General features: G+C 33.2%; 2 protein-coding genes across 2 annotated transcripts; both read left to right on the top strand.

The window, feature by feature from the left end:
* The first annotated feature begins 1,343 nt into the window (after positions 1-1,343).
* LOC136042193 (uncharacterized) lies at positions 1,344-4,100 on the top strand. Its single transcript, XM_065727125.1, has 2 exons — positions 1,344-2,288; positions 3,967-4,100. Exons 1-2 carry the CDS (start codon positions 1,709-1,711, stop codon positions 4,023-4,025), a joined length of 639 nt encoding a protein of 212 aa, XP_065583197.1. The 5' UTR covers positions 1,344-1,708; the 3' UTR covers positions 4,026-4,100.
* A 10,272-nt stretch (positions 4,101-14,372) lies between these two features.
* LOC136042192 (uncharacterized) lies at positions 14,373-19,423 on the top strand. Its single transcript, XM_065727124.1, has 2 exons — positions 14,373-15,147; positions 19,317-19,423. Exons 1-2 carry the CDS (start codon positions 14,664-14,666, stop codon positions 19,373-19,375), a joined length of 543 nt encoding a protein of 180 aa, XP_065583196.1. The 5' UTR covers positions 14,373-14,663; the 3' UTR covers positions 19,376-19,423.
* Positions 19,424-27,123: the final 7,700 nt, after the last annotated feature.

Genomic DNA, 27,123 nt, shown 5'->3' with positions numbered 1-27,123 from the left:
ATTTCTAGGGACCAAGGTTTAAAGCAAATCTTCAGGGAAACAATCGAAATTAAAAAAAATTATATTCAAGAATAATAAACAGAGATACAGGTGAATTTGGATTGAACTCAATTTATGATAATTTACTGAGGTCAAATAGAATAAATATCACCTCACCTAAGAGCTATGACCTCTGTCCACGTAATATGTCAGATAATTCTAATGAACCGGAACCGAAAAGGTCAAAGAGATTTGCCTCCACTGTTGCATTGAAAAAATTAAGAGCAATAAACTATATGTAATTAGTTTATTAGGTATAAATTTTGTTTATTTTTATTCATGTCTTTTAGTTTTACTGCTGATGATGAACACTGTATATGTGTTCGAAATATCCAGTTAAATAATTTTATATCTATTCACTGTCAATAAAAAGGTTTCATCCCTATTTTGAACTGTTTTACTTTCCTACAGTAATGATTATTGGGAAGTGTATAGACGTTTTCAGGGGGATTTTTTTGGTGATACGGAGGGGGGGTTTAGGCGAAGGGGCTATGTGGGAGGCTCTGACCTTGGAAGAATTTGTCATGGGGAAAGAGAAATCCAATGAAAAGGGCGCAAGATTTTCTAGCGTTGCTATAAAAAAACAATGAAAAAATAACATGAAAAAGTTTTTCAATTGAAAGTGACGAGTAGCATTATAACTTAAAAAAAAAACAGAGATTATTCCGCATACGAGGGGTTCTTCTCCTCCTAAATACCTCGCTCTTTATGCTAAGAGCAGCAAGAGGGCAACTAGGCCTCCTTCCCCACCCCTTATTTCTCAAAATAGTCTGATCAAAACTAAGAGAAAGCCATTTGGCCAAAAAAAGATTTAATATGCAAATTCAATCTTAATAATTTATGCGCGGAGAGCCAAAATCAAACATGCATTAATTCAAAAACGTTCAGAAATTAAATAGAAAAAACTAGTTTTTTTAACTGTAAGTAAGGAGCGACACTAAAACTTAAAACGAACAGAAATTACTCCGTGTATGAAAGGGGCTGTTTCCTTCTCAACACCTCTCTCTTAGCGCTAAAGCTTTTTACCGTTTAATAAAGTAGAATTGTGAGAAAGAGTCAAACTTTAGCGTAAAGAGCGGGGCGTTTTTAATGTTCTTAGATCCAAATTAGGTTACTGATTTGATTGGCAAAGCAATGAGCTTTTGCCTTATTTAAGCAAAAAAGATACGTCTTTTTATTGAATATAATTTATTGAATATAAAAGATGTTTTTCAACTAAAAGTAAGGAACAACATTAAAGTTTAAAGGCAGAAATTATTCTATATATGAAGAGGGGGGGGGGAATATATGAAGGGTGGCAAGTATCCATCTATCATATAGTTGATTGCCATTTAAATTAGCCAGTATCATTAAATAATAGTAAATTAGCATCTAATGTTTGCGATGGGTAGTTAATGTAATAAAATAAAATTAAGGAAAAACTATCTGGGAGCTTAATGATCACACTTGTGTGTAAGCATTGCCTTTGTTTCAGGAGACCGAGAAGAGACCGGCTGAAACTGAAAACAAAATAAAAGAGGAAAGTAAGAAAAACGACCGAAGGCAAAGAGGAGGAGTTGACAAAACTGAACAAAATTCTCGAAAATTATTCCAAAAGTATCAAAAACTAAAAAACAAAAACAAAAAATTATCAGTTTCATTAAGAAATTCATCAGCAAATCAACGGAAGATGAAAGAAGAAATAACTCAGCTTAAATTAAACAGGTTAGAGCTGAAAGAGGAGCTTAAAAACGTAAGAGAGAAACTAGAAGCAGAATCAAAATCAATGAAGATCACGTCTTTAAAACTTGACAAATCGGACACTCAGTTGCAGCTCAATCAGTTTAACCAAGAATTGTTAGCGTTTAGAGCTCTAAGTACAGTGTTCAAGGAAGAGCTATGTAGACTGAATGAACAGAATGAAAAATTAAAAGAGGACTTTACAACAGTCAGCAATGAATGTATTTTTGCTTATCATCTAATAAGGAGTCGCAATGCTGAATTGCAGCATGAATATCAGCGACGGAAATTAGGTGATATGTGTGCTGCTTATGGCATCAAGGCTTTGCTGGATCTGTCTGGGAAGATGGAGAAAGTAAAAGATGAGCTGGAAAGAACCAAACTTGAACTCAAACTAACGACTGTTATATGCGATACGGACATATCGAAAATATGGAGCAACAATATTCACCAAAACAATAATTTCAGATTTGGCAGTCTAGAATCAATAGTTTCTACTGAAGGTGGCAATTTTGATATTTCTTCAGAAGGTATAATATTTTTTTTATATTTCTTTAGTTAATTTTTATTTTATTAATTAACTGATAATTTATCTCTTATTATTGTTATCTTAGTTTAATTGCTTCTAATTGTTTGCATTATTATTTGATTATTTTTATTTCTCAGTTTACTTTTGCTTAATTAAATACTTAATAATTTGATAATTACTTTTATTGCATTTCCATTTTTCAACGATATTATCCAGACAAATACTTCTAGAGAGGGGGGTTCAAACCCCTAAGAACCCCTTGATACGGCCTTCCACACCTTACATTTTTGCGAATTATCGTTTAAATAACATAATTTTTGTTTCTACTACTAATAGCAGTATTAATAAAAATTTATTATCCAAAAAAAGAAAAAGAACAGATACAAAATCAATCGGTATCACACGAAAAGTTTTGCTTGCGAGGCTGTGCTAGTAACAAAAAAAAAAAAATAGAAAAAAAATAATAAAAACTAAGAACAAAAAAACAAAACAAAAGAAACAACAAGATAATCTACAATAAGCAAAAGGGTGAAACCGTGTACCGAAAAAAACTTACATAAATAATTCTTACACAATAAAACGACATAATATCATGAGCCTGAAGCAAAACAGGCAATAAACAATAATCTAGTAATCAAATATTTGCAAAATCTATTAAAACTTAGCATGATTGTGTTCAGGCACCATGACAGTTCATTGACTGTGTCGAAATATACCATAAACCAAAAAACAGTGTGTCACACAAAATAGCTTATAAGACCTGGAAATTCGGCTCCCTTTCCATTAAATATTCTCTCCTTCAAGAAAGGCTCCTTCTTGGACAGGCTTTCCTACAAAAACACCCCCAGCAAGATACCTGCTATGGCGGAAAAAATTTTCTTAGCATACTTTCGTTTATGATGCCTTGTATGATGGAAATCTCTACCCCCGCCCCAATGAAAAGTTGCTCCCGTGTCAAATTCCACTTCTAGAATTTATCTCTTGCAAAATAATCCTTCCATTATATTCGGACCCCGCTAAAGAATTCACCGAAAAATCTCCCCCAAAGATGTAGTTATTGGGTCTTTTAACAATGCTGAAAAATAGCTTTATCAAAATTTTGATCACACAATTTTCGGGGGAAAAGGCGTAAGATTCGGGCTTGTTGCTCTGTATTCTTTTCGATCACTTAAATAGGCACTAGAACATTTGATGTCCGTATGAAAGAGCCCTCTCATGAGACTCTACGACAATTAGTTCGATAAGCTCACCCTGGACAAAAAACAAACAAATTAACACGTATCCGTTATCTTTTCTCTGGCAAAAAATTCCACATTATTGCCAATGGTAGCTGGAAACCTTTACAGTAGGGTTCTCTGATACGCTAAATATGATGGTGGGATTTCCATTGAGATTTCTTGATTTTGCGGGAATAATTTCCCTTTTTTGAAAATCCGGCAAATTTTTTGAAGCTCGTAACTTTTGATGTGTGATACTAAACTAAATGAACTTTATAAATTTGGAGTTAGCTTGAAAATCATTCCTTTGGATGTGTCTATTGTTAACAAAATCTGTTTTTTAGACTTTCGGTTACTATTTAGCCGCGTAGTTCAATACTTACAGGTTTTTGCTAAGAATTTTTTTTGTTAACAAAAATTGTTAACTTCTAAGAGCAAAGTGACTAATGTTTATTTTTGCAGGTTCGATAAACTGGAGTCAGGAGTCTGGTTCCTTGGTTCCTTGGTTGAGGCAGTGTTGAAAAATCGAAAACTAAATGCTGACGAACACGTCTAGCCATTGACAAGAACATACATAATTTAGAAATTTCATTTATTATTGTACATACATACTAAAAATATATATTTCTATTTAAAATTAATGTATTCACATTCATCTATTGTTAAGGTTCAACATAGTACGTCACTATGCACTAATGATAAAGGCAAACATATAACCTGGTTAAAAATGGTTCTCCCTTCACTCCTGTTTAAAAATTTTCATGGAAAAAATATTTTTGAAAACTTTCCTCCCTGATTAAAATTCTCCTAACAATTCTCCTAACACCTAACAATTTTGGATGACAATTCCCTCTGCCCCAATCCCCAACTAACATACAAGAAGCATTTTTTTAGGAGACGAACTCCAGACTAAGAACTCTAAAAAAAAAAACTTTCTGAGGGAAGTAAAGAGTAAAGTTATAACTTAAAACGGATAAGTGCAAATAAACCAACTGATTATTTTTCCCTGTTTTTAAGAATTATAGGAAACTAACGCTTTACTAAAACACGAAAGTCAAGTATAAAAAAACAGGAATTCTGATTAGGGAGTCAAAAGTGAGCATGTAGTCTCACAACAATAAACTAATCTTTAAAGCTTTTTATGGTTTTACACCAGTTGTGACATCGGTAACTTTTAATTTACAATTAAAGTCGTCTTAAAACCCAAGCGATTGATTTATCAGGTAGTATTTTGATCTCGCCAACTATAATACCATTAGTGAGTAATATACAATCTTAATAAATGCTTAAGTATTACTTGACATAATAATCAAATAAGACAAAGTATGAACTCTGAATCTATATCTCTAACCTCTAATCCCTCTCTAGCCATATTAAACGGAAAAAAAATAAAGCAACAATCCTAAAATACTTTTTTTATTCTGTAAAAAGTGACCTTAATTGGTTTTCTTTTACTGTACCAAAACTCCTACATTATTTTGTGTTTTTAGTAAAGCCTCCAGTTTTCTATAATCCTAGAACCATAGAGAAATATAATCAGTTGGTTGATTTGTACTATTTTCATTGATACATGTCAGATATGCTCTGAAGTTATAATTTTTGCCCGTTTTAAATTTCATCTTCGCTCTTTACGTTTCTCGGAAACATCATCTTTGCTCATTTTTGCTTAAAATTTAATACAGAAATGACGCCAATTTGATCTTGTTTTATTATGCGGGATATTTTCTGTTCTTTTTGATTTTAATATCAATCCTTAGTTTCAGTCAAAAACTTATTTTTTTGTATAATTTTGAATCATCACCGATCTATACGCACCGATCTAACCCCCTTATATACGTAGTGATTTCTGTTCATTCTGGGTTCTAATGCTGCTCCTTACTTTCACCTGAAAAAAAACTTTTTTTTATTTATTTTCTCATTGTTTTTTTTTTAATAGTTCTAGAGAATCCTTTGACCCCTTCATGGAAATTTTCTTCCCTCATGATAAATTCCTCCATGGAAAGATCGTTTGAAGTTTTCTTTTTGTAGAGTTTTATCTCTGTTGGTTGTTTAAAGATCCTACCACGTAACCCCTCCCCCTGACCCCCCTTTAACGTGAGAAAGTCCCCTTGAAAACGTCCCAATAACCATTACTATATGAAAACAACGGTCAAAGTTTACAACTTGCAGCCCTTTCCCCGGATACTGTGGGGGATTAAGTCGTCCCAAAAGACTTAATTATCAGTTTTTCTAAATTCTAAACAAAATGGCCATCACAAAATTTTGATCCAGTGACTTTGGGGAAAAAATGAACATGGGAGGGGGCTTAGGTGCCCTCCAGTTTTGTTGGTCACTTAAAAAGGGCAGTAGAACTTTTAATTGCCGTTAGAATAGATCCTCTCGTGATATTCTAGGACCACTGGCTCGATACGATCACCCCTGGGAAAAAAAAAACAAAAAACAAATAAACACGCATCCGTGATCTGTCTTCTGGGTATAAATACAAAATTCCACATTTTTATAGATAAGAGCTTGAAATTTCTGCAGTAGGGTTCTCTAATACACTGAATCTGATGGTGTGATCTTCTTCAAGATTCCTTGACTTTTAGGGGGGGGTTCCCCCTATTTTCCAAAATAAGACACATTTTCTCAGGCTTGTAACTTTTGATGGGTAAAATTAAGCTTGATGAAGCTTATATATTTAGAATCAGCGTAAAAATGCACTACTTTTGATGCAACTATTGGTATCAAAATGCCGTTTCTTAGAGTTTTGGTCACTATTGAGCCGAGTCGCTACAATTCGTTTACGATAATGTCAGTTTTTGCATCATTTTGATAATTCATTCTTTTGTGAGGATTTTTACCTATGATGATTATTTTATATTGAACTAACTTCTGGTTTCATCCTCTTAAGCGCATTATGTATGTTAAAGATATCGTTAAGCAAATGTCTTAAGAATAGTTGTGCAAATCAAAGATGATAAACTGATATGACCTAAAATAAGTAAGATGTAGCTTTGAAAAATATTTTTAAAACATTTTAAATTTTGTAAGGCTTAAAATTTTTCAAGGAGATTAGTTTTTCTATTACTCTAATTGACATATACGTGCATATATATTGTTTATTTTAACAAGAAATTCTGACAGCGGTGTCAACTCACAAAAATGTAGGGGAGGGGAAGATATTAATCATGGTAAAAAGGTAGCCTATTTTTCAAAAAGCAGTGGGAAGGTATTTCTTGTTTTTAATATGGGAGGAGGGGTATTTGACACTTTTTATTTATTCATTTTTTACTTTTACTTAAAGGATATTTCAAACGGCATGCAAGATATTTATCTGGAATAACTAAGAGTATCCGAAGCTTTTCCATTTATCTTTTTTTTTACTGAGGTCCTTTAGAACTGTACATCAGATAAAATTAACATGTAAAAACAATCCCCATGTCTTCTCAAGACCTAAAGATAATTGACAGTTGAAAATAATAAAAAAAACATGAAAACAAATGACCATGGATTGCCAGTTTACTATATATACTGACTTTTATTGCTTAAAGTTTTCGTAGTTTTTATTTATTAATGCCAAAAAAATTGAATCATTTAGCATGTATTTCATTTCAGTAAAGTGCAAATTTTGTTCTGGTCTTGAGAAGGCATGGGGGTTGTCAGCCTCACTCAAGTTAATGCTTGCTTGTTTTGACTTTGAGTCAGTTATTTATTATAATTTCTTTTAGCTTTGAGTTTGGTTTGTTTATTAATGGTGATATGAGGTAATTTTGAGGTGTTTTTTTTTTTTATAAGAATCCGTAGTTTGGCTTGCTATATGTATGTTGGAGGAGCTCTTCCCCAAGTTGACCTAAAAAATAAAACATAACAATTATATCTATGCTATTTGACAACCTGAATACACTCTTTTGATTTATTTAAAGTATCCCAGAGGTGGCCCTGAAGTAGTCCCTAAAGTTTCAGCTTAATACTCTAAGTTGTTCTCAATACATTGCTGAGGTGTCTTATTGGTAACCATACAAACAGTACTTTTTGATTTATGTTTATAGCAGCATTTAGTTTTAAAGTATAATGGGGCCAATTATATAATTGTTGGTTGTTGACATAACCAATATTTTTAGCGACATAGCTCCTGGACTGTTCGACTACGTTGAACAAAATGTCTTTCTCAAGATACTGACTGGGTATGTTTGGAACATGAATAGGCTTAGGAGTAGGGCCGCTTGCCCTCCAATCTCTTTTGACTCATAAAAAGGGCAATAGAGCCTTCTGATTTAGTTCAGCGTCCGCCTAAATATTCCTCGAAAGCTTCTTTTTAATATTCTTAGCTTGTGTAGTAGCAGTGGCGTTAGTAGCAATAAGTGCATAGCACCTTTGGTTTCTGCAACCCCCCCTCCCTTCGAGTCACGCTGAAAATTTAAACTTAAAGCCAGAAACCGCCCCTGAAGCATTTCTGATACGTCCTCTTGACAACCTGTGCGGACATAGTGTCTTTTTATTTAGTTCCTTACAGTTTCAATATTTCCCAAATTTTTCACCTTAATACCCTTAGTTTTAACTGTAGGATTAATAGTTGTAGCCTTAGATTTAGTGGTAGTAATAGCAGCAAAATAAGCAGTAATAATAGTGGTAATAGTAGTAGTAACGTCGAATCCAGGGGGTAGGGGGTTTGATCCCCCGGAACGTTCGTCAAACTCGTAACAAAAATGAATCTGAACGAATTTTTGATTCGTTTTTTTTTAAGTTTTTTTTAAACCACCCCCGAAAAAAATTTGACCCCCCTCAAAAAAATCCTGGATATGGGTGTGAGTAATAGTATTAGTAAAAAAAAGTTCTTTTGGTTCGTTCAACATCCCCCAAAACAAGCCCTATTAGTTTCCACTTCACCCGCCAAATCGTTCCTAAGATATTGCATTTGTACCATTTTGACAACCTGGATACAGACAGCGTGTTGTGACTAAGTTCACCTCCCCCCCCCAAAAAAAACAACAAATCCTTGGAAATTTTACCGTCATACCCTTAGGCATATGTGCAATAGCAGTCACAGTAGTACCCTTGGCTTTAATAGTAGTAGTATTAATAGCAATAGCGGTAGTACTAGTAGCAGCCGTACAATTAGCGTATTGCCGTTAAAAGTAGTTGCAATAGAAGTAGTAGTAGCAGCAAGCACATGACGTCTTTTAATTTAGCTCAAATTTCCCCTCAATATCATAAATACTCTAGTGCGGTAGTAGTGGTAGTATTCGCGGTAGCATACAAATATTGCCTTTTTGATCATTTTCTGAAAGTTCCAAGTTAATATACCCAGTCATTCTTAAGTTACGCCCTTGCCATAATCAGTATACACATAACTCGTTTTGGTTAGTTCAAGACTCCTTCACTATATTATCTGATAGATTTACCTGAATGCCATTTGTCCTGTTGGAAAGTATGGTTCAAACAGGATGATCTTTCTCAATAGCACATACTACATGCAATTAATGAAGGTATTGCCTAACTCTCAGCCCTTGTCCTGAGAACTATGGGGAGTTTGACATCCCCATAGACATAATTACTGGACAGCATTAAAGAATGCTGAACAAATAACTTTCTTAAGATTTTGATTGGATATTTTTTGGGGAATGATAAGCTTGTGGAGAAGGGCCTGGCCACCCTCTATTCACTTTTGGCTCTTAAAGAGCACTAGAACATACAATCAAATAAGCCCCATCTTATGCAAAGTCTATACAATTATCCATTCCATAAAAACCGTATATGCCCCGGAGCATTAATTACCACACTTGCTCTGGGCTGTAGGGGGCTATGTCCACCCTGAAAGCATGGTTATATGTTCTTTTAATTATTATTAATAAAATGGCTATGTTATAATTTTGATCAGATACCTTTGGGGAAAAGAGGTTGTCAGGGAGGGAGGTTTGTTACTCCAGGGCATAGCTTAAAACCCTTATTCTGAAAACTGCGTTAGGAGGATTGTTATCTTCAAAAGCATAATTATTGGACCTTTCAACTGCACTGAACTCAACATCTAAGGCTATCTAAAAATTTTGATGATTTTATGCGGGGAAATGATGGGCGTAGGGGGGAATATGGTTCCCCATCAATAACTTTCAACAATTAACAAGGGCAATAAAACTTTCAACTTCCAATTGAATGGGCCCCTTTCAAAGTTTCTATGACAACTAATTTCATACGAAGTGGCCTAGTCAATTCCCCCATCCTGTCTATAAAAAATAATACAAATTATGCCCACATCGCTCTTACCTAGGCGGCTCTTTATTGCGTCCCCTATGATACGAAAAAATGGTTATCTGAGAATTGCTAAAGAAATACTTTTTGGAGAATATACTTATTATAGAAGTCTTTAGGGGGTTACTTGTAAAAACAAAGGTCTTGAAAAGCCAACCTAAAGAAAAATATTGAAGTTCCACTTTTGATATGAGTCAAATAGTTTTTAAAAAGTCTTTTAAAAAATCAAAATTTAGAAATAATGCTGATGAATAAAGCATTGGGGATATTTCCTGCCCCTCTTTCTCAGCTTTTCCAAAAATTTAAGAATATTTCCCTCCCCTTCATTTTCTGTGTCGGCATCAGTGTAAGGATTTTATGCTGCAAAAACACAAGGATACACCTATATGTACTAACGTTTTATTTAATAAAAAATAAGTTAAAAAAATCTTAAGTCATACAAAATAACAAATCCAAAAATGTTTTTTAGCAATATATCCGAAATAGACATGTAAATTATCTTTGGTTATATCAATTGGTGATCTTTCACTTGCATAATTATTCTTAAAACATTGACTTAATCAGACTTTTAACATGCATTATGCATATAATAATTAGATCAGAATTAGATGTATAATTAGTTAAATGTAATATAAAGAAGCAACTATTGTCATAATTCATTAGTTACAATTTAGTTTTGCAAGTATACGATAGTATTAAATTTGTGTTCTATTATTGAAATGGAGATAATGAATTGGGAGCTAATGGTAAGTTTTTACATTTGAAGAACCTAACTTTAAAAATCTAGAGGGGGAGGGAAATGCTAGAAGAGCCCTGTTTTGGTCTTCAGTCCTAAAAATATTGCCCTGTGGTACATCTCCACACGGTACGCTGGGAAGCTAAGGCCTTAACACTGTCATCTGAGCTTCATTTCAACCAAATATAGGAGGGGGTCAAGACGTTGGCACACATGCTTCTACTTTTTTTTTAATTCATATAGACTATCTCTTATATTTTTTTTTGGAAATTCAAGAAACAGCCTGAAAGAGGCTATAATTGATTTTACATAAATTTATATTAAATTTCGACAGTTTGAGCCCTCAGCTTTGATATAATATTTTAAATTTTTCAGTTTTTCTTTTTTTTCGTTCAGTTTCTATTTTGATAGCTGTACCGCTCTATCACTCCCAAAATTATTCTGCCTAAATTTTCACTTTCATACATGGCACAATTTAGCCACAAATTATGACAAAAAGATAATAATGCAATTTACATAATCTAGGAGGGTGAAATATTTTTTTCTATTTTATTAGGAAAATAACAAAGAGGGTAATTTTAAAAATCTAAGAGGGCTAAAACCACTCCCCCTTGAATCCCCAACGGACGCCCCTGACCATGCGTATGATAAGTCTGGTCAAAAGCATATTCAACTGAAGGATACCTTCAACCGAAGATAGTTGTTGTAATGTGTTCGATTGAATATTTTCGATTAAAAACAAATTGTGTTTAAAAAAAACAAATAATCATTACAGATCGAACAATTTTACAACAATCGAAATCTAAACCGATGAGTAGCCTAGGTTATCAAATTAAATTTAAAGTCGTAGCTTGAAACAACTTAGAACAGATTTTTTCTTTTTGTGTCGAAGAATTTTGCACGATTATTAAATCACGATTTACGCAAACTATGCATTCAGTGTGTTGAGGTTAAAGTGATTATTAATTTTTTAACATTTATTTTAGTTTTTTTTGTATATGCCCCAGGGCATAACTAACAACCCTCGTCCTGATAATTTTTTTTTTTGGGGGGGGGAGATTATCATCCTCAAAGACATGATTGCTCTACCTTTTTTGGGATAATGATGAATGGGGGGCTAGTTACCTTCCAATCACTTTCAACTATTAAATAGGGCACTAGAAAGTTCGGTTTCCAAAAGTCTCTACGACAAATACTTCAATACGAAGTGCCTTAGTCTACCCCCCCCCCCACCTAAAAAAACATCGTACCCACATCGCTCTTTACTTAAGAAGCGTTGCTGAATTGCCTATGATATAGAAAATGGTTATCTGGATTTGTAAAGGAAATGCTTTTCGGGTGAGTAAGCATGATATAGAAGTCTTTAGTGGGGTACCTGTAAAAAGAGGAAGTTTTGAAAAGCCCACCTAAAGAACAGTGTACTGAAGTTGCGTTTTTTTTTATGAGTCAACTAGCTCTTAAGAAGTCTTTAAGAAGAGCCGATTCTTGATTTTGCATAAATCAAACAATTCGTGGTAACGATCTGTAGTAAGGAGCGACCCGGCTCAATAGTAAATGAAACTCTAAAAAATGTAATTTTGATACAAAAAGATACATCAAAAGAATTGGATTTTCATGCTAATTTTAAATATATAAGTTTCATAAAATTTAGTCTTTGTCATCAAAAGTTACGAGCCTTAACTGACCGCATTTTTAGAATTTGTTCTCCAAAATTCATTGAGGAGGAATTATTGTTGTTAAAAGATTTTAATAAGTAACCATTATCAGGGTTCGTTAATTGACCAGACTTTTTCGAAAAGAAGGAACAAATTTCTAGAATTTTTTGACAATATTCTGAAAACAACAGAAAAGAAAGATATTTTTTTTTTCTCTACTATATGTTCCAGGTTTGTGTGAAAACCTTAAAAGAATTTTACAAAATAATGGCTTAAAGGTAGCTTTAAGAGGTAGTAATACTTTGGCTAGTTTTTTAAATTCTGGAAAAGATCGGACTTCCGTAGAGCAACAAAGTGGGGTTTATAAAATCCCATATACTTGTAGAAGCTCTTATGTGGGACGTACTAACCAGAATTTAAAAGCGAGATTGCTACAACATCATAATTCTATTTCATCGTCTTTAAAGCAAAATACCAAACCTGAAGATTTCACGTCGGCCCTCTCGGAACATATCTTTAATTTTCCAAATCATTTTATTTTGTTTGAAAATGTTTCTTTGATTTCAAGGGACCAAGGTTTAAAGCAAATTTTCAGGGAAACAATCGAAATTAAAAAAAAAATCCATTCAAGAATAATAAACAGAGATACAGGTGAATTTGGATTGAACTCAATTTATGATAATTTACTGAGGTCAAATAGAATAAATATCACCTCACCTAAGAGCTATGACCTCTATCCACGTATTATGTCAGATAATTCTAATGAACCGGAACCGAAAAGGTCAAAGAGATTTGCCTCCACTGTTGCATTGAAAAAAATAAGAGCAATAAACTATATGTAATTAGTTTATTAGGTATAAATTTTGTTTATTTTTATTCATGTCTTTTAGTTTTACTGCTGATGATGAACACTGTATATGTGTTCGAAATATCCAGTTAAATAATTTTATATCTATTCACTGTCAATCAAAAGGTTTCATCCCTATTTTGAACTGTTTTACTTTCCTACAGTAATGATTATTGGGAAGTGTACAGACGTTTTCAGGGGGATTTTTTTGGTGATGCGGAGGGAGGTTTAGGCGAAGGGGCTATGTGGGAGGATCTGACCTTGGAAGAATATGTTATGGGGAAAGAGAAATCCAATGAAAAGGGCGCAAGATTTTCTAGCATTGCTATAAAAAAAATAATGAAAAAATAACATGAAAAAGGTTTTTCAATTGAAAGTGACGAGTAACATTATAATTTAAAACAAACAGAGATTATTCCGCATATGAGGGGTTCTTCTCCTCCTAAATATCTCGCTCTTTATGCTAAAGTATTTTTCGTAATTTCAACTATTTTTTCTAATGCCTTTCTGATTCAGGGGTCATTCTTAAAGAATTGGGACAAAACTTAACGTAACGTTGTTACGTAAGTTAATTCTTAAGTTACGTATATTTTTTACTAATAAAAAGTTCGTTAAAAATTAAAAGTTCTAGTTTGCCTTTTTAAGTAACCTAAAAATTGGAGGGCAACTAGGCCTCCTTCCCCACCCCGTATTTCTCAAAATAGTCTGATCAAAACTAAGAGAAAGCCATTTGGCCAAAAAAAGAATTAATATGCAAATTTAATCTTAATAATTTATGTGCGGAGAGCCAAAATCAAACATGCATTAATTGAAAAACGTTCAGAAATTAAATAGAAAAAACTAGTTTTTTTTAACTGTAAGTAAGGAGCGACATTAAAACTTAAAACGAACAGAAATTACTCCGTGTATGAAAGGGGCTGTTTCCTTCTCAACACCTCTCTCTTAACGCTAAAGTTTTTTACTGTTTAATAAAGTAGAATTGAGAGAAAGAGTCAAACTTTAGCGTAAAGAGCGGGGCGTTTTTAATGTTCGTAGATCCTAATTAGGTTACTGATTTGATTGGCAAAGCAATGAGCTTTTGCCTTATTTAAGCAAAAAAGATACGTCTTTTATTTATTGAATATAAAAGTTGTTTTTCAACTAAAAGTAAGGAACAACATTAAAGTTTAAAAGCAGAAATTATTCTATATATGAAGAGGGGGGGGGGCAATATATGAAGGAGGGGCAAGTATCCATCTATCATATAGTTGATTGCCATTTAAATTAGCCAGTATCATTAAAATAGTAGTAAATTAGCATCTAATGTTTGCAGTGGGTAGTTAATGAAATAAAATAAAATTAAGGAAAAACTATCTGGGAGCTTAATGATCACATTTGTGTGTAAGCATTACTTTTGTTTCAGGAGACAGACACGAGACCGGCTGAAACTGAAAACAAAATAAAAGAGGAAAGTAAGAAAAACGACCGAAGGGAAAGAGGAGGAGTTGACAAAACTGAACAAAATTCTCGAAAATTATTCCAAAAGTATCAAAAACTAAAAAACAAAAACAAAAAATTATCAGTTTCATTAAGAAATTCATCAGCAAATCAACGGAAGCTGAAAGAAGAAATAACTCAGCTTAAATTAAACAGGTTAGAGCTGAAAGAGGAGCTTAAAAACGTAAGAGAGAAACTAGAAGCAGAATCAAAATCAATGAAGATCACGTCTCTAAAACTTGACAAATCGGACACTCAGTTGCAGCTCAATCAGTTTAACCAAGAATTGTTAGCGTTTAAAGCTCTAAGTACGGTGTTCAAGGAAGAGCTATGTAGACTGAATGAACAGAATGAAAAATTAAAAGAGGACTTTACCACAGTCAGCAATGAATGTATTTTTGCTTATCATCTAATAAGGAGTCGCAATGCTGAATTGCAGCATGAATATCAGCGACGGAAATTAGGTGATATGTGTGCTGCTTATGGTATAAAGGCTTTGCTGGATCTGTCTGGGAAGATGGAGAAAGTAAAAGATGAGCTGGAAAGAACCAAACTTGAACTCAAACTAACGACTGTTATTTGCGATACGGACATATCGAAAATATGGAGCAACAATATTCACCAAAACGATAATTTCAGATTTGGCAGTCTAGAATCATCAGTTTCTACTGAAGGTGGCAATTTTGATATTTCTTCAGAAGGTATAATATTTTTTTTTATATTTCTTTAGTTAATTTTTATTTTATTAATTAACTGATAATTTATCTCTTATTATTATTGTTATCTTAGTTTAATTGCTTCTAATTGTTTGCATTATTATTTAATTATTTTTATTTCTCAGTTTACTTTTGCTTAATTAAATACTTAATAATTTGATAATTACTTTTATTGCACTTCCATTTTTCAACGATATTATCCCGACAAATACTTCTAGAGAGAGGGGGGTTCAAACCCCCAAAAACCCCCTTGATACGGCCTTCCATACCTTACATTTTTGCGAATTATCGTTTAAATAACATAATTTTTGTTTCTACTACTAATAGCAGTATTAATAGAAATTGAGTATCCAAAAAAAGAAAAAGAACAGATACAAAATCAATCGGTATCACACGAAAAGTTTTGCTTGCGAGGCGGTGCTACTAACAAAAAAAAATAGAAAAAAAATAATAAAAACTAAGAACAAAAAAACAACAACAAGATAATCTATAATAAGCAAAAGGGTGAAACCGTGTACCGAAAAAAACTTACATAAATAATTCTTACACAATAAAACGACATAATATCATGATCCTGAAGTAAAAAAAGGCAATAAACAATAATCTAGTAATCAAATATTTGCAAAATCTATTAAAACTTAGCAGGATTGTGTTCAGGCACCATGACAGTTCGGTGACTGTGTCGAAATATACCATAAACCAAAAAACAGTGTGTCATACAAAACAGCTTATAAGACCTGGAAATTCGGCTCCCTTTCCATTAAATATTCTCTCCTTCAAGGAAAGTTCATTCTTGGACAGGCCCTCCTACAAAAACACCCCCAGCAAGATGCCTGCTATGGCGAAAAAATAATTTTCTTAGCACACTTTCGTTTATGATGCCTTGTATGAAGGAAATCTCTACCCCGCCCCAATGAAAAGTTACTCCCGTGTCAAATTCCACTTCAAGCATTTATCTCTTGCTAACTTTATCTCTTAAAAACGTAAGAGAGAAAATAGAAGCAGAATCAAAATCAATGAAGATCACGTCTTTAAAACTTGACAAATCGGACACTCAGTTGCAGCTCAATCAGTTTAACCAAGAATTGTTAGCGTTTAAAGCTCTAAGTACATTGTTCAAGGCAGAGCTATGTAGACTGAATGTACAGAATGAAAAATTAAACGAGGACTTTACCACAGTCAGCAATGAATTTATTTTTGCTTATCATCTAATAAGGAGTCAATAAGGAAGCAGAATCAAAATCAATGAAGATCACGTCTTTAAAACTTGACAAATCGGACACTCAGTTGCAGCTCAATCAGTTTAACCAAGAATTGTTAGCGTCTAAAGCTCTAAGTACAGTGTTCAAGGAAGAGCTATGTAAACTGACTGAACAGAATGAAAAATTAAAAGAGGGCTTTACCACGGTCAGCAATGAATGTGTTTCAGCTTATCATCTAATACGGAGTCGCAATGCTGAATTGCAATATGAATATCAGCGACGGAAATTAGGTGATATGTGTGCTGCTTATGGTATAAAGGCTTTACTTGAACTGTCTGGGGAGATGGAGAAAGTAAAAGATGAGCTGGAAAGAACCAAACTTGAACTCAAACTAACGACTATTATATGCGATACGGACATATCGAAAATATGGAGCAACAATATTCACCAAAACATGAATTTCAGATTTGGCAGTCTGGAATCAATAGTTTCTACTAAAGGTGGCAATTTCGGTATTTCTTCAGAAGGTATAAGATTTTTGTATTTCTTTAGTTATTTTTTTTTATTAATTAACTGATAATTTATTTCTTATTATTATTGTTATCTTAATTTAATTTTTTCTAATTGTTTCTATTATTATTTAATTATTTTTATTTCTCAGTTTACTTTTTGCTTAATTAAATAATTAATAATTTGATAATTACTTTTATTGCATTTCCATTTTTCAACAAAGAGCCGTATCAAGGTTTTTTTTTCGGGGGATGTTTTACATAAAGAAATATTTTTTTGGAGGGGGGGGGGTCTACGCAAAAAAAACTAAAAAATGCAGAAAAAATTGTTTATATACATTTTGTTTCGTTCTTACCAGTTAGACAAACACTTCTGGGGAGAGGGGGTTCAAACCCCCAAAACTCCAATTGATACGGCCTTGCATACCAAACATTTTTGTGAATTATCGTTTAAATAACATATCGTTTTATTTCTACTAATAATAGCAATATTAATAGAAATTTATTATCCAAAAAAAAAAGAAAAAGAACAGAGACAAAATCAATCGGTATCACACAAAAAGTTTCGCTTGCGAGGGTGTTCTACTGACAAAAAACTGAAGAAAAAATAATAAAAACAAAGAACCAAAAACAAAATAAACAACAAGTTAATTTATAATAAGCAGAACGGTGAAACCGTGAACCGAAATGTCATGATTAATTGCAAAATATATTAAAATTTAGTATGTTACTCAAGAATTTTCTAACTACTATTGAAATCCAATCAATTTTGATTCACAAAACCTAAATACGTTGAGAACTATATTTTTTTATTAATATTAATTCTTTCAATATTTTGTTGGACGTTCAACACGAATCACTTTTTTTTATACAAAAAATTGGATTTGTCTTCTTGTTGAAAATCCATTTTTTTTAAAGTGCTCGGCCGTACTCTGCTGTACAGTTATCTTTGTGCTCAGGCACCATGACAGTTCGGTGACTGTGTCGAAATATACCATAAACCAAAAAACAGTGTGTCATACAAAACAGCTTATAAGACCTGGAAATTCGGCTCCCTTTCCATTAAATATTCTCTCCTTCAAGAAAAGTTCCTTCTTGGACAGGCCCTCCTACAAAAACACCCCCAGCAAGATGCCTGCTATGGTGGAGAAAATTTTCTTAGCATACTTTCGTTTATGATGCCTTGTATGATGGAAATCTCTACCCCCGCCCCAGTGAAAAGTTACTCCCTTGTCAAATTCCACTTCTAGCATTTATCTCTTGCAAACTAATCCTTCCACTATATTCGGACCCCGCTAAAAATTTCACCGAAAAATATCCCCAAAGATGTAGTTATTGGGTCTTTTAACAATGCTGAAAAATCAACAAAATCAGAAAAATCTGAAAACAACAAGATAATCTACAATAAGCAAAAGGGTGAAACCGTGTACCGAAAAAAACTTACATAAATAATTCTTACACAATAAAACGACATAATATCGTGATCCTGAAGTAAAAAAAGGCAATAAACAATAATCTAGTAATCAAATATTTGCAAAATCTATTAAAACTTAGCAGGATTGTGCTCAGGCACCATGACAGTTCGGTGACTGTGTCGAAATATACCATAAACCAAAAAATAGCGTTTCATACAAAACAGCTTATAATACCTGGAAATTCGGCTCACTTTCCATTAAATATTCCCTACTTCCAGAAAAGTTGCTCCCGTGGCAAATTCCACTTCTAGAATTTATCTCTTGAAAACTAATCCTTCCATTATATTCGAACCCCGCTAAAAAATTTCCTTGAAAAATCTCCCCCAAGGACGTAGTTACTGGGTCTTTTAACTATGCTGAAAAATAGCTATATCAAAATTTTGATCGCTCAATTTTCGGGGGAAAAGGCGTAGGAGTCAGGCTAGTTGCTCTGTATTCTTTTTGATCACTTAAATAGGCAGTGGAACATTGGATGTCCGTATGAAAGAGCCCTCTCCTGAGACTCTACGACAATTAGTTCGATAAGCTCACCCTGGACAAAAAACAACAACAAATTAACACGTGTCCGTTATCTTTTCTCTGAAAAAAAAAAACACCACACTTTTTGAGGATGGTAGCTGGAAACCCTTACAGTAGGGTTCTCTGATACACTAAATATGATAGTGGGGTTTTCATTAATATTTCTTGACTTTGCGGGGATATTTCCCCTTTGTCAAAAATCTGAAAAATTCTTTGAAGCTCGTAGCTTTTGATGTGTGACACTAAACTAAATGAACTTCATAAATTTGGAGTCAGCTCGAAAATACTTCCCTTAGATGTGTCTATTGTTAACAAAAATCAGTTTTTTAGTGTTTCGGTCACTATTTAGCCGCGTAGTTTAATACTTACAGGTTGTTGCTACGAATTTTTTTTTATGAAAAAAATTATTAACTTCTAAAGAGCTAAGTGACTAATGTTTATTTTTGCAGGTTCGATAAACTGGAGTCAGGAGTCTGGATCCTTGGTCCCTTGGTTAAGGCAGTGTTGACAAATCGGAAACCAAATGCTGACGAAAACATCTAGCCATTGACAAGAATATACATAGTTTAGAAATTTCACTTATGCTATACATATATACTAGAAAATATATATTTCTATTTAAAATCAGTGCATTCACACTCATCTATTGTTAAGGTTCAACATAGCCATTACGTTACTGTGCACTAATGATAAAGGTCAATATGGCTAAAAAATGGCTAAAAATGATTCTCTATGATATAAATGGCTACAAATGATTCTTATATGGATAAAAATGATTCTCCCGCCACTCCTGTTTAAAATTTTTCATGAAAAAATATTCTTGAAAACTTTTCTCCTTAACTAAAATTCTCCCTGAGGAAATATCCCCGAAGGAAATAATAACAAATCCTAACCACACTGTCATACACCTTACAATTTTGGACGAAAATTCTGTCTCCCCCCCACAACTAACACACAAGAAACATGTCTTTAGGAAAAGAACTCCAGACTAAGAACTCTAAAAAAACAAAGTTTTCCGAGGGAAGTAAAGAGTGAAGTTGAAACTTAAAACGAATAAAAATTATTACTTCACAGCATATCTGATATATATCAATAAAAATAGTACAAATAAACCTACCGATTATTTTTCCCTCTGTTTAAGGATTGAAGAAAACTAACCCTTTACTGAAAACACAAAAGTCAAGAATAAAAAAAACAGGAATACTGATTAGGGAGTCAAAAGTGAGCATGTAGTCTGACAAAAATGAACTAATCTATAATGGTTTTCATGGTCTTACACTAGATGTGACATGAATAACTTTCAATATACAATTAAAGTTATCTTAAAACGCAAGCGTAAAATTAAATAGTTTTTTAATAAGCGCAACTTCATTGAGCATTTTGATCTCTCCCGCTATAATACCATTAGTGAGTAATATACGATCTTAAATTGTAAGAAATATGCTTAAGTACTACTTAAAATGAAGATCAAATAAAACATAATGTGAACTCTTGACCTATCCCTCTAACCTCTAATCCCTCTCTAACCAAGTTAAACGGAAAAAAATATAAAGACACAGTCCTAAAATACTTTACTTTTATTCTGTGAAAAGTGTCCTTAACTGGTTTGCTTTTATTGTACCAAAACTCCTACATTATTTTGTGTGTTCAGTAAAGCGCTAGTTTTCTCTAATCCTAGAAAAATTGAGAAATATGATCAGTTTGTTTTGTATTTACTATTTTTATTGGCATATATCAGATATGCTGTGAAGTAATGATTTTTGCTCGTTTTAAATTTAAATTCGCTCTTTACTTCCCTCGGGAACATTATTTTTGCTCGTTTTTGACTAAACTTTAATGTAGAAACAACGCCCCTATGGTCTTTTATTAATAATAAAATAATTTTATATAAAATATAAATATATAATATATACAATTAAATATATTTAGTTGAAATAAATAATTTTATATAATAAACAATAATTTTATTATAATAGAATAGTTGTTATTCTTTTAATTTTAATATCACTCCTTAGTTTCAGTGAAAAACTTATGTTTTAGCATAATTTATATTCATCACCGAACTAGGGGAGATAAGATACCTCTGGAAAATACTGCAGACAACATTGACAGCTACGAAAAACTTTCAGTTTATAAAATAATGTTTATTATCCACACTTTACAAAACAATGCATACTTTTCAGGAATGTTTGTTTTTCGATGGACAAAATGCTTTTTACTCGGCCGACTTTGCCAGATAAAGCCATAATGAAGACAGGGCTTTATAAGTCGCCTACTGACTAGCAAAAACTAGAAGGGTACTGTAACAAAAGAGAAATGTTTAAGGACTAATTTAAAAGCTTATTTTTAGGCTTAAACACTTTTTACCTTGACTTGACTTGTCAAGTTGACAATTTAAATTTTGACTTCATAGCATATTCCCATAAAGTGGACTTTCGGTTGTTTCCGCCATTTTTTTCAAATGAAAAAAGTGCCTTTTCCAATAAATGACCAAAAATGGGTGTTTTTCAAAACCGAAAATTTGTCCATGATGTTCTGATAGCCCGATAGCCTCACTTTTTGAGAAATGGCATAAATAGTGCCTTTTTTCGTGCCATATGACACTTGCAGATGGCGGAATTTCTAGAAGACACGAATATATGAGAAATAGCTTTTGATTGCAGCTAATGCTTCAACCATGACAAAGAATTCATTGCAAATTCTCCTAAGAAACTAACAAACATTGACATCTTTGAAATATAATAGAAGGTAGAATTTGTAAAAAAAAGAAGTTAATATAAGCAATAGCATTTAATTGAGCCATTAAGCATCTATCTACTATGGTGTGGTAGCCTGCTAACGCTGTAGCAGCTTACTGGTGAGAAAAGGATTTATGAAACTTACTAAAGGGACTGGGAGGGGAGTATACGGGAGGTGTTCCTGTAAACCTCCAGATAAGGGTTCTGGAACTTAACTATTAAAATAATACTTGTTTTGTACTTCAGATCCTTTCCACTTAAGAAGTGACACTAAAAGTTTTGTCCTCAGTTCTATATTGAACGTAGATGTAAGAAATAAACACACGTAGCACGTAGATATGAGAAATAGCTTTTGAATAGCCCTTTCAGCATCGCTCTATGATGGTCTGGTCGCTCGCTAGTGCTGTTGAAAAAAGAAAAAAAGAAAGGGGAGACAGATCAGTGCTGTCAATGCAAAAAAGTGATTTCCTTGTTGGTCAAGGAGGGGGACTATAATTTATCTGTAAATGGTTTTCAACCATGCTGTTTGACACTTTCTCTCAACTCCACTTTTTAAAACAGTAAAAAACTTTAGCGTAAAGAGCAGGGCGTTGAGGAGGGACCAGCCCCTTTCATATACGAAGTAATTTCTGTTCGTTTTAAGTTTTAATGTCGCTCCTTACTTTCAGTTAAAAAAACTTGTTTTCTTTATTTAATTTCTGATTGTTTTTGAATTAATGCATGTTTTGATTTTGGCTCTCCGCAGATGAATAACTAAAAGGAAATTTGCATATTTATTTTTTTTGGCTAAATGGCTTTCTCATAGTTTTGATTGAATGATTTTGGAAAAAAAGGAGCGGTGGAGGAGGCCTACTTACCACGAACTGTTTGATGAAGAGATTCTTGGCGCTTTTTACGATTATGAATTACAAAAAGTTAAAACCAATGAACTGTATCAAACTGAAACGATAAGAGACTGTTGCTTGTTCGTTGGCTAGGACAGATGGCTCTGATTTTGATAATTGGATTGCCGCTGAAGACGTTCACAATGTCTAATGATTTTATGTGACATTCATGTCCAATGTCTCTGACCCACTCTATTATGATTTGAATAAAGCACGCGATTTTGGACAAAACTCTCCCCAGCCATCAAATTCGAGGGAAAGTATGAAGCTGTTGTTTTCGATTGTATTCTCAAAAATACATATGATACCCTAAGAAAGGATCGTACATATAAAAGTAAGACACTTTGACTTCTCTGACAAGGTTTGGGGGCAAATTTTGTTTCTGATGATTGCCTCTTTGTTACTATACCCTACGAGGAATACAAGAATATGCACGAGTTGTGTCGAGTTATCAACAAAAAATTGTGAGTCAAAAAAAGGGTGGCTTCACATTCAACTATTCAACAGAACAAAGGAGAATTTACATTACCAATCCATTTGAGAATGAAAGACTTTTCCTCAATGAGGATTTACGTGAGGTTCTTGGTTTCAAAGATCTTATTTTTAAAGCAAAAAGTTCCAGTGGCAAGGATCATGTTATCTATGCAGACTATGCATCCGGTTTCTCACCATACAATTGTGTATTTCTTTACGCTTCCTTTGTCGAGAAATCGAGAATTGGTAATACAAATATCCCCCTTCTACGTATTCTTGAACGAAACAACAGTCATGAACACATTCACCACTACATTTTAAAGCACCTTCCATATATTCCAGTCACTGCTTCGTATTTGAAGCTCTGTCAGTTAACATTAAGAAATAAGTTGGGCGATCCCCTAGCAATAACAGAAGGTTTGGCTGTGATTACATGTCATTTCCGACCCATTCACTGTGATGGCTAATAGAAGATATACTTTTGTTTGTCCTGATGTTGATTAATATGTTGCTAATCTTTGACCACGACAGTTAGGTCATGGGTCTAGGAATAGATTATTACAGGGGTTGTTCTTCAATGTCCGGTTATGGTCTCGGCAATTGGTTTGCTAAGTGATCATACTCATTCCCTCTGCCTCCATACTTTCCCCAATTTTGGCTGAAGTCTGAAAAAAAATTTTAGTAGACATACTGATGACAAGAATTTAGGAGTCCTCTCCAGAGATGTCGGATTGCGTCCCCACAACATAAAGCATATACAGGATAATCACTGGTAATTCCGACAAAATTTGCTGGAGAACGTCTTCTACGGGTAAACATGCTTATGATAACAACATAGGGATCAACTCCCTCGCCCCAAAGACCATATAATTTTTATGCAAGTCAAATCACAAAATACCAAACTAGGCCTCTCGAATCATAAGTCTCAAAAAACGGTTTAGGCACTGTCTTCGGGAACCTTTTTAAGCATCACTTATAGCTTTTAATGACATTTTTTAATGATTCTGATATTCCTGGGCTTAAAAAAGCTAATACCACTTGATCTAGAGTTTCATCAATTTAATTAACTGTCTAGTTTATCTTTATGGAAGGCTTGTGGTTAGTGTAATACCACGGCAATTGGACATTGCCTGATTTCGGACATCCATTTTGCAAAAACAAAAGTAAATTAAATTTACCATTAATTGAGAGTAAAATCATATTGGTTTTTTCACTACATTAAACCTAAGAAATGTTACCCCAACAGCCTTGCATATTTAAATAATTGCATTCAGCCACGTTTCTCGTATTATATGCATGCTATTTTTTTATTTGTTTATAAAAGTACCGAATACAATCAAAAAAAGAAGTTTTGTAACACTTTGATTAACCATGCACTCTATCATAAGAGCGGAAGAGTCAGTCACTTTCACCGTCATTAAGACTATCTTCAACAGGATTTGCTTGTAAATCTAGCTCATCTCCTTCAGACTTAGATTCCGATTCAGTTGACCGTGCACGTTCCGAAGCCCCCTCCCCCAAAAAACCTCCCGGGTACAATCCTGAGGATTGTATATCAATTTCTACCTCTACTATCCCATCGTCTCCCCTTTAGAGCTAATTCTATGTTTATCTGAAGATTTTTTCAAAACAACTGCTCAAAGAATTTTTTTTTTAGATACTGTAGTCAGTAACGAATCATTCGGTAGCAATTTGTTGAAAAGTAAGCTAAATCTTAGAAAAGAGCACTGGATATTTTGATTCTCAATTGACTGAGCCCCCTCCAAAGCTTTTTTGACCACCCCTTCCGCATGAAGTGCTTCTGGGAGAAAAATAGATGAATAAATAATAATATATTGAAGCCTTATGGATCTTCCTCATAGGTAATGCAATACGATTACCCCTGACTTAAACAGGAGAGTAGAAATATCAATTTCCCTTTTAAAGGAAAATATGGAGCCATTTTTCGCGGAGGAGTGGGATATTTCATGGGAGGCATTTTTCAGGGGGGGAGGTAAACACCGGCTTCCGAGGAAAATATGGTACGAATACAAGATTTCTCTGAGATGTGAAATTTTAAATAAAAATGATGATATTGATTCTGCTCTGGCCCACCACATTGTTAAAAATCCAGGTCAAGTAGTACTTTTTGATGAGGCAACTTTGATATTTGAAGCGAATGGCTTCCCGATTTTTTTTAGGAAGGCAATTAAAGTTAAGAAGAATCCATAAATAGACTTTATATAGACAGACTTTGTCTATATATTTTCCATAAATAGACAGACTTTGGAAGTTTTGTTAAGATGCGAGTTTTATTTAATTGTTTAATCTGTTTGAATTTCGTTGTTTTTCTTCCTCGTTTGTGGTGTTCTTTGTCTTTTTCTTTAAATGATTAACTAATATTTCTCGTTTTCTTTTTCCTTTTTTTTTCGTTGGTAAAGGCTCCACGATGTGGAGTCGAAATATTCAGCATATTTTTTTATTAATTATTGTTTTGTTGTTACCTTTTTTTAGCACGTTTGCCACTACTTTATTGAAATTAAATCCATTTTCTCTCTTAAACTCTCTTGTAAATGGAAAAGCAGTATGATCTAAGAAATTATTTATGGCGACAAAATAAAATGGAGAAACGAGGCAAATCTTGTAATACTTTCTGCCTAGCTGCTTCTTGTCTCAAAATTTTGAAGCATTCCAGCAGTTGTTTGACTCACCTTTTCAGAGGAAAACTGCTTTTGTATGTTTAAGCCCTCTCGAAGAGACCACTCATTCTGAAGTCATGACGAACTATTCAAATTTTATTAGACATGCAATGAAACGGAACAAAGTCATTCAACTATATTATTAACCATTGAATTAAAAAATTTCAAGTCATTCATTGCCAAAACAGCCATTTCCGATAGCCAACCCAGTCTCACGGCGGACCTTATCAAAAGAGCTCTTTACCCCATCGACTAACACTCCTTTCTTCATCTTGGTTGCATCTGAGAATCTTGTAAGCAGACGGTATAAAAAATTAATCTAATATAGGAGAAAAGCACATCTTAGTTCTGACTTTGTAGGAGTATATTCATTAAAATCATCACATAAATTAAATAAGCACTCGGAAATTAAGGTCTAGTTTTACGAATATATTCACGTAGTAATAGCCAAGTATCTTCAGTCTTAAACGAACTATCTTGAGGAGATTCACACACAATTCCTAAATAACACTGATTTGCCAATCCACTTCAAGATTAACCAGAATAATATTTTTGGAAACACTTATAACTCCAGAGTGAAAAAGATTATTCGAGTAGTAAAAATGACTTTTCCTTTATACCCACTACATACCCTCCATAATTACGAAACATTTTTGGCCTTTTCCTATCATATGTAAATACTGTATTATCTAGAATAGAAAAAGTAACAGTTAAAAAAAAGTAACAGTATATATATACATATATATATATATATATATATATATATATATATATATATATGTATATACATATATATATATATATATATATATATATGTATATATATATATATATATATATATATATATATATATATATATATATATATATATATATATATATATATATATATATATATATATATATATATATATATATATATATATATATATATATATATATATATATATATGCATTATATACAATATCATATGTAATATACCATATATAAGCAATAATATAGGCAACAAATATAAAAACAGCACAATGTGTACTCGAGGAGGAAAAATCCCCCCTCCCAAACTATAAAACAATCCAAGCCACGAGGGAGAATAACACTAATCATCTATTAAGGATTTATATCAAGGGACACCGCAGACCATTGGTCAGAAAAGTTTCAAAGAGTTCGTGGTAACGAACTGTAGTAAGGAGCGACCCGGCTCAATAGTAACCAAAACTCTAAAAAATGGGATTTTGATGCGAATAGTTAAATTAAAAGAATCGCATTTTAATGCTGATTTTAAATATACAAGTTTCATCAAGATTAATCCTTCCCGTCAAAAGTTACAGGCCTGAGAAAATTTGCCTCATTTTAGAAAATAGGGGGAAATACCCCCTAAAAGTCATACGGTCTTAACGAAAATCACACCATCAGATTCAGCGTATCAGAGAACCTTATTGTAGAAGTTTCAAGCCCCTATCTACAAAAATGTGGAATTCCAC

The sequence above is a fragment of the Artemia franciscana genome, unplaced genomic scaffold (genome assembly GCF_032884065.1).
Source record: "Artemia franciscana unplaced genomic scaffold, ASM3288406v1 PGA_scaffold_74, whole genome shotgun sequence".
Classification (NCBI taxonomy): domain Eukaryota; kingdom Metazoa; phylum Arthropoda; class Branchiopoda; order Anostraca; family Artemiidae; genus Artemia; species Artemia franciscana.
This window is presented reverse-complemented; position numbering and strand designations above follow the sequence as displayed.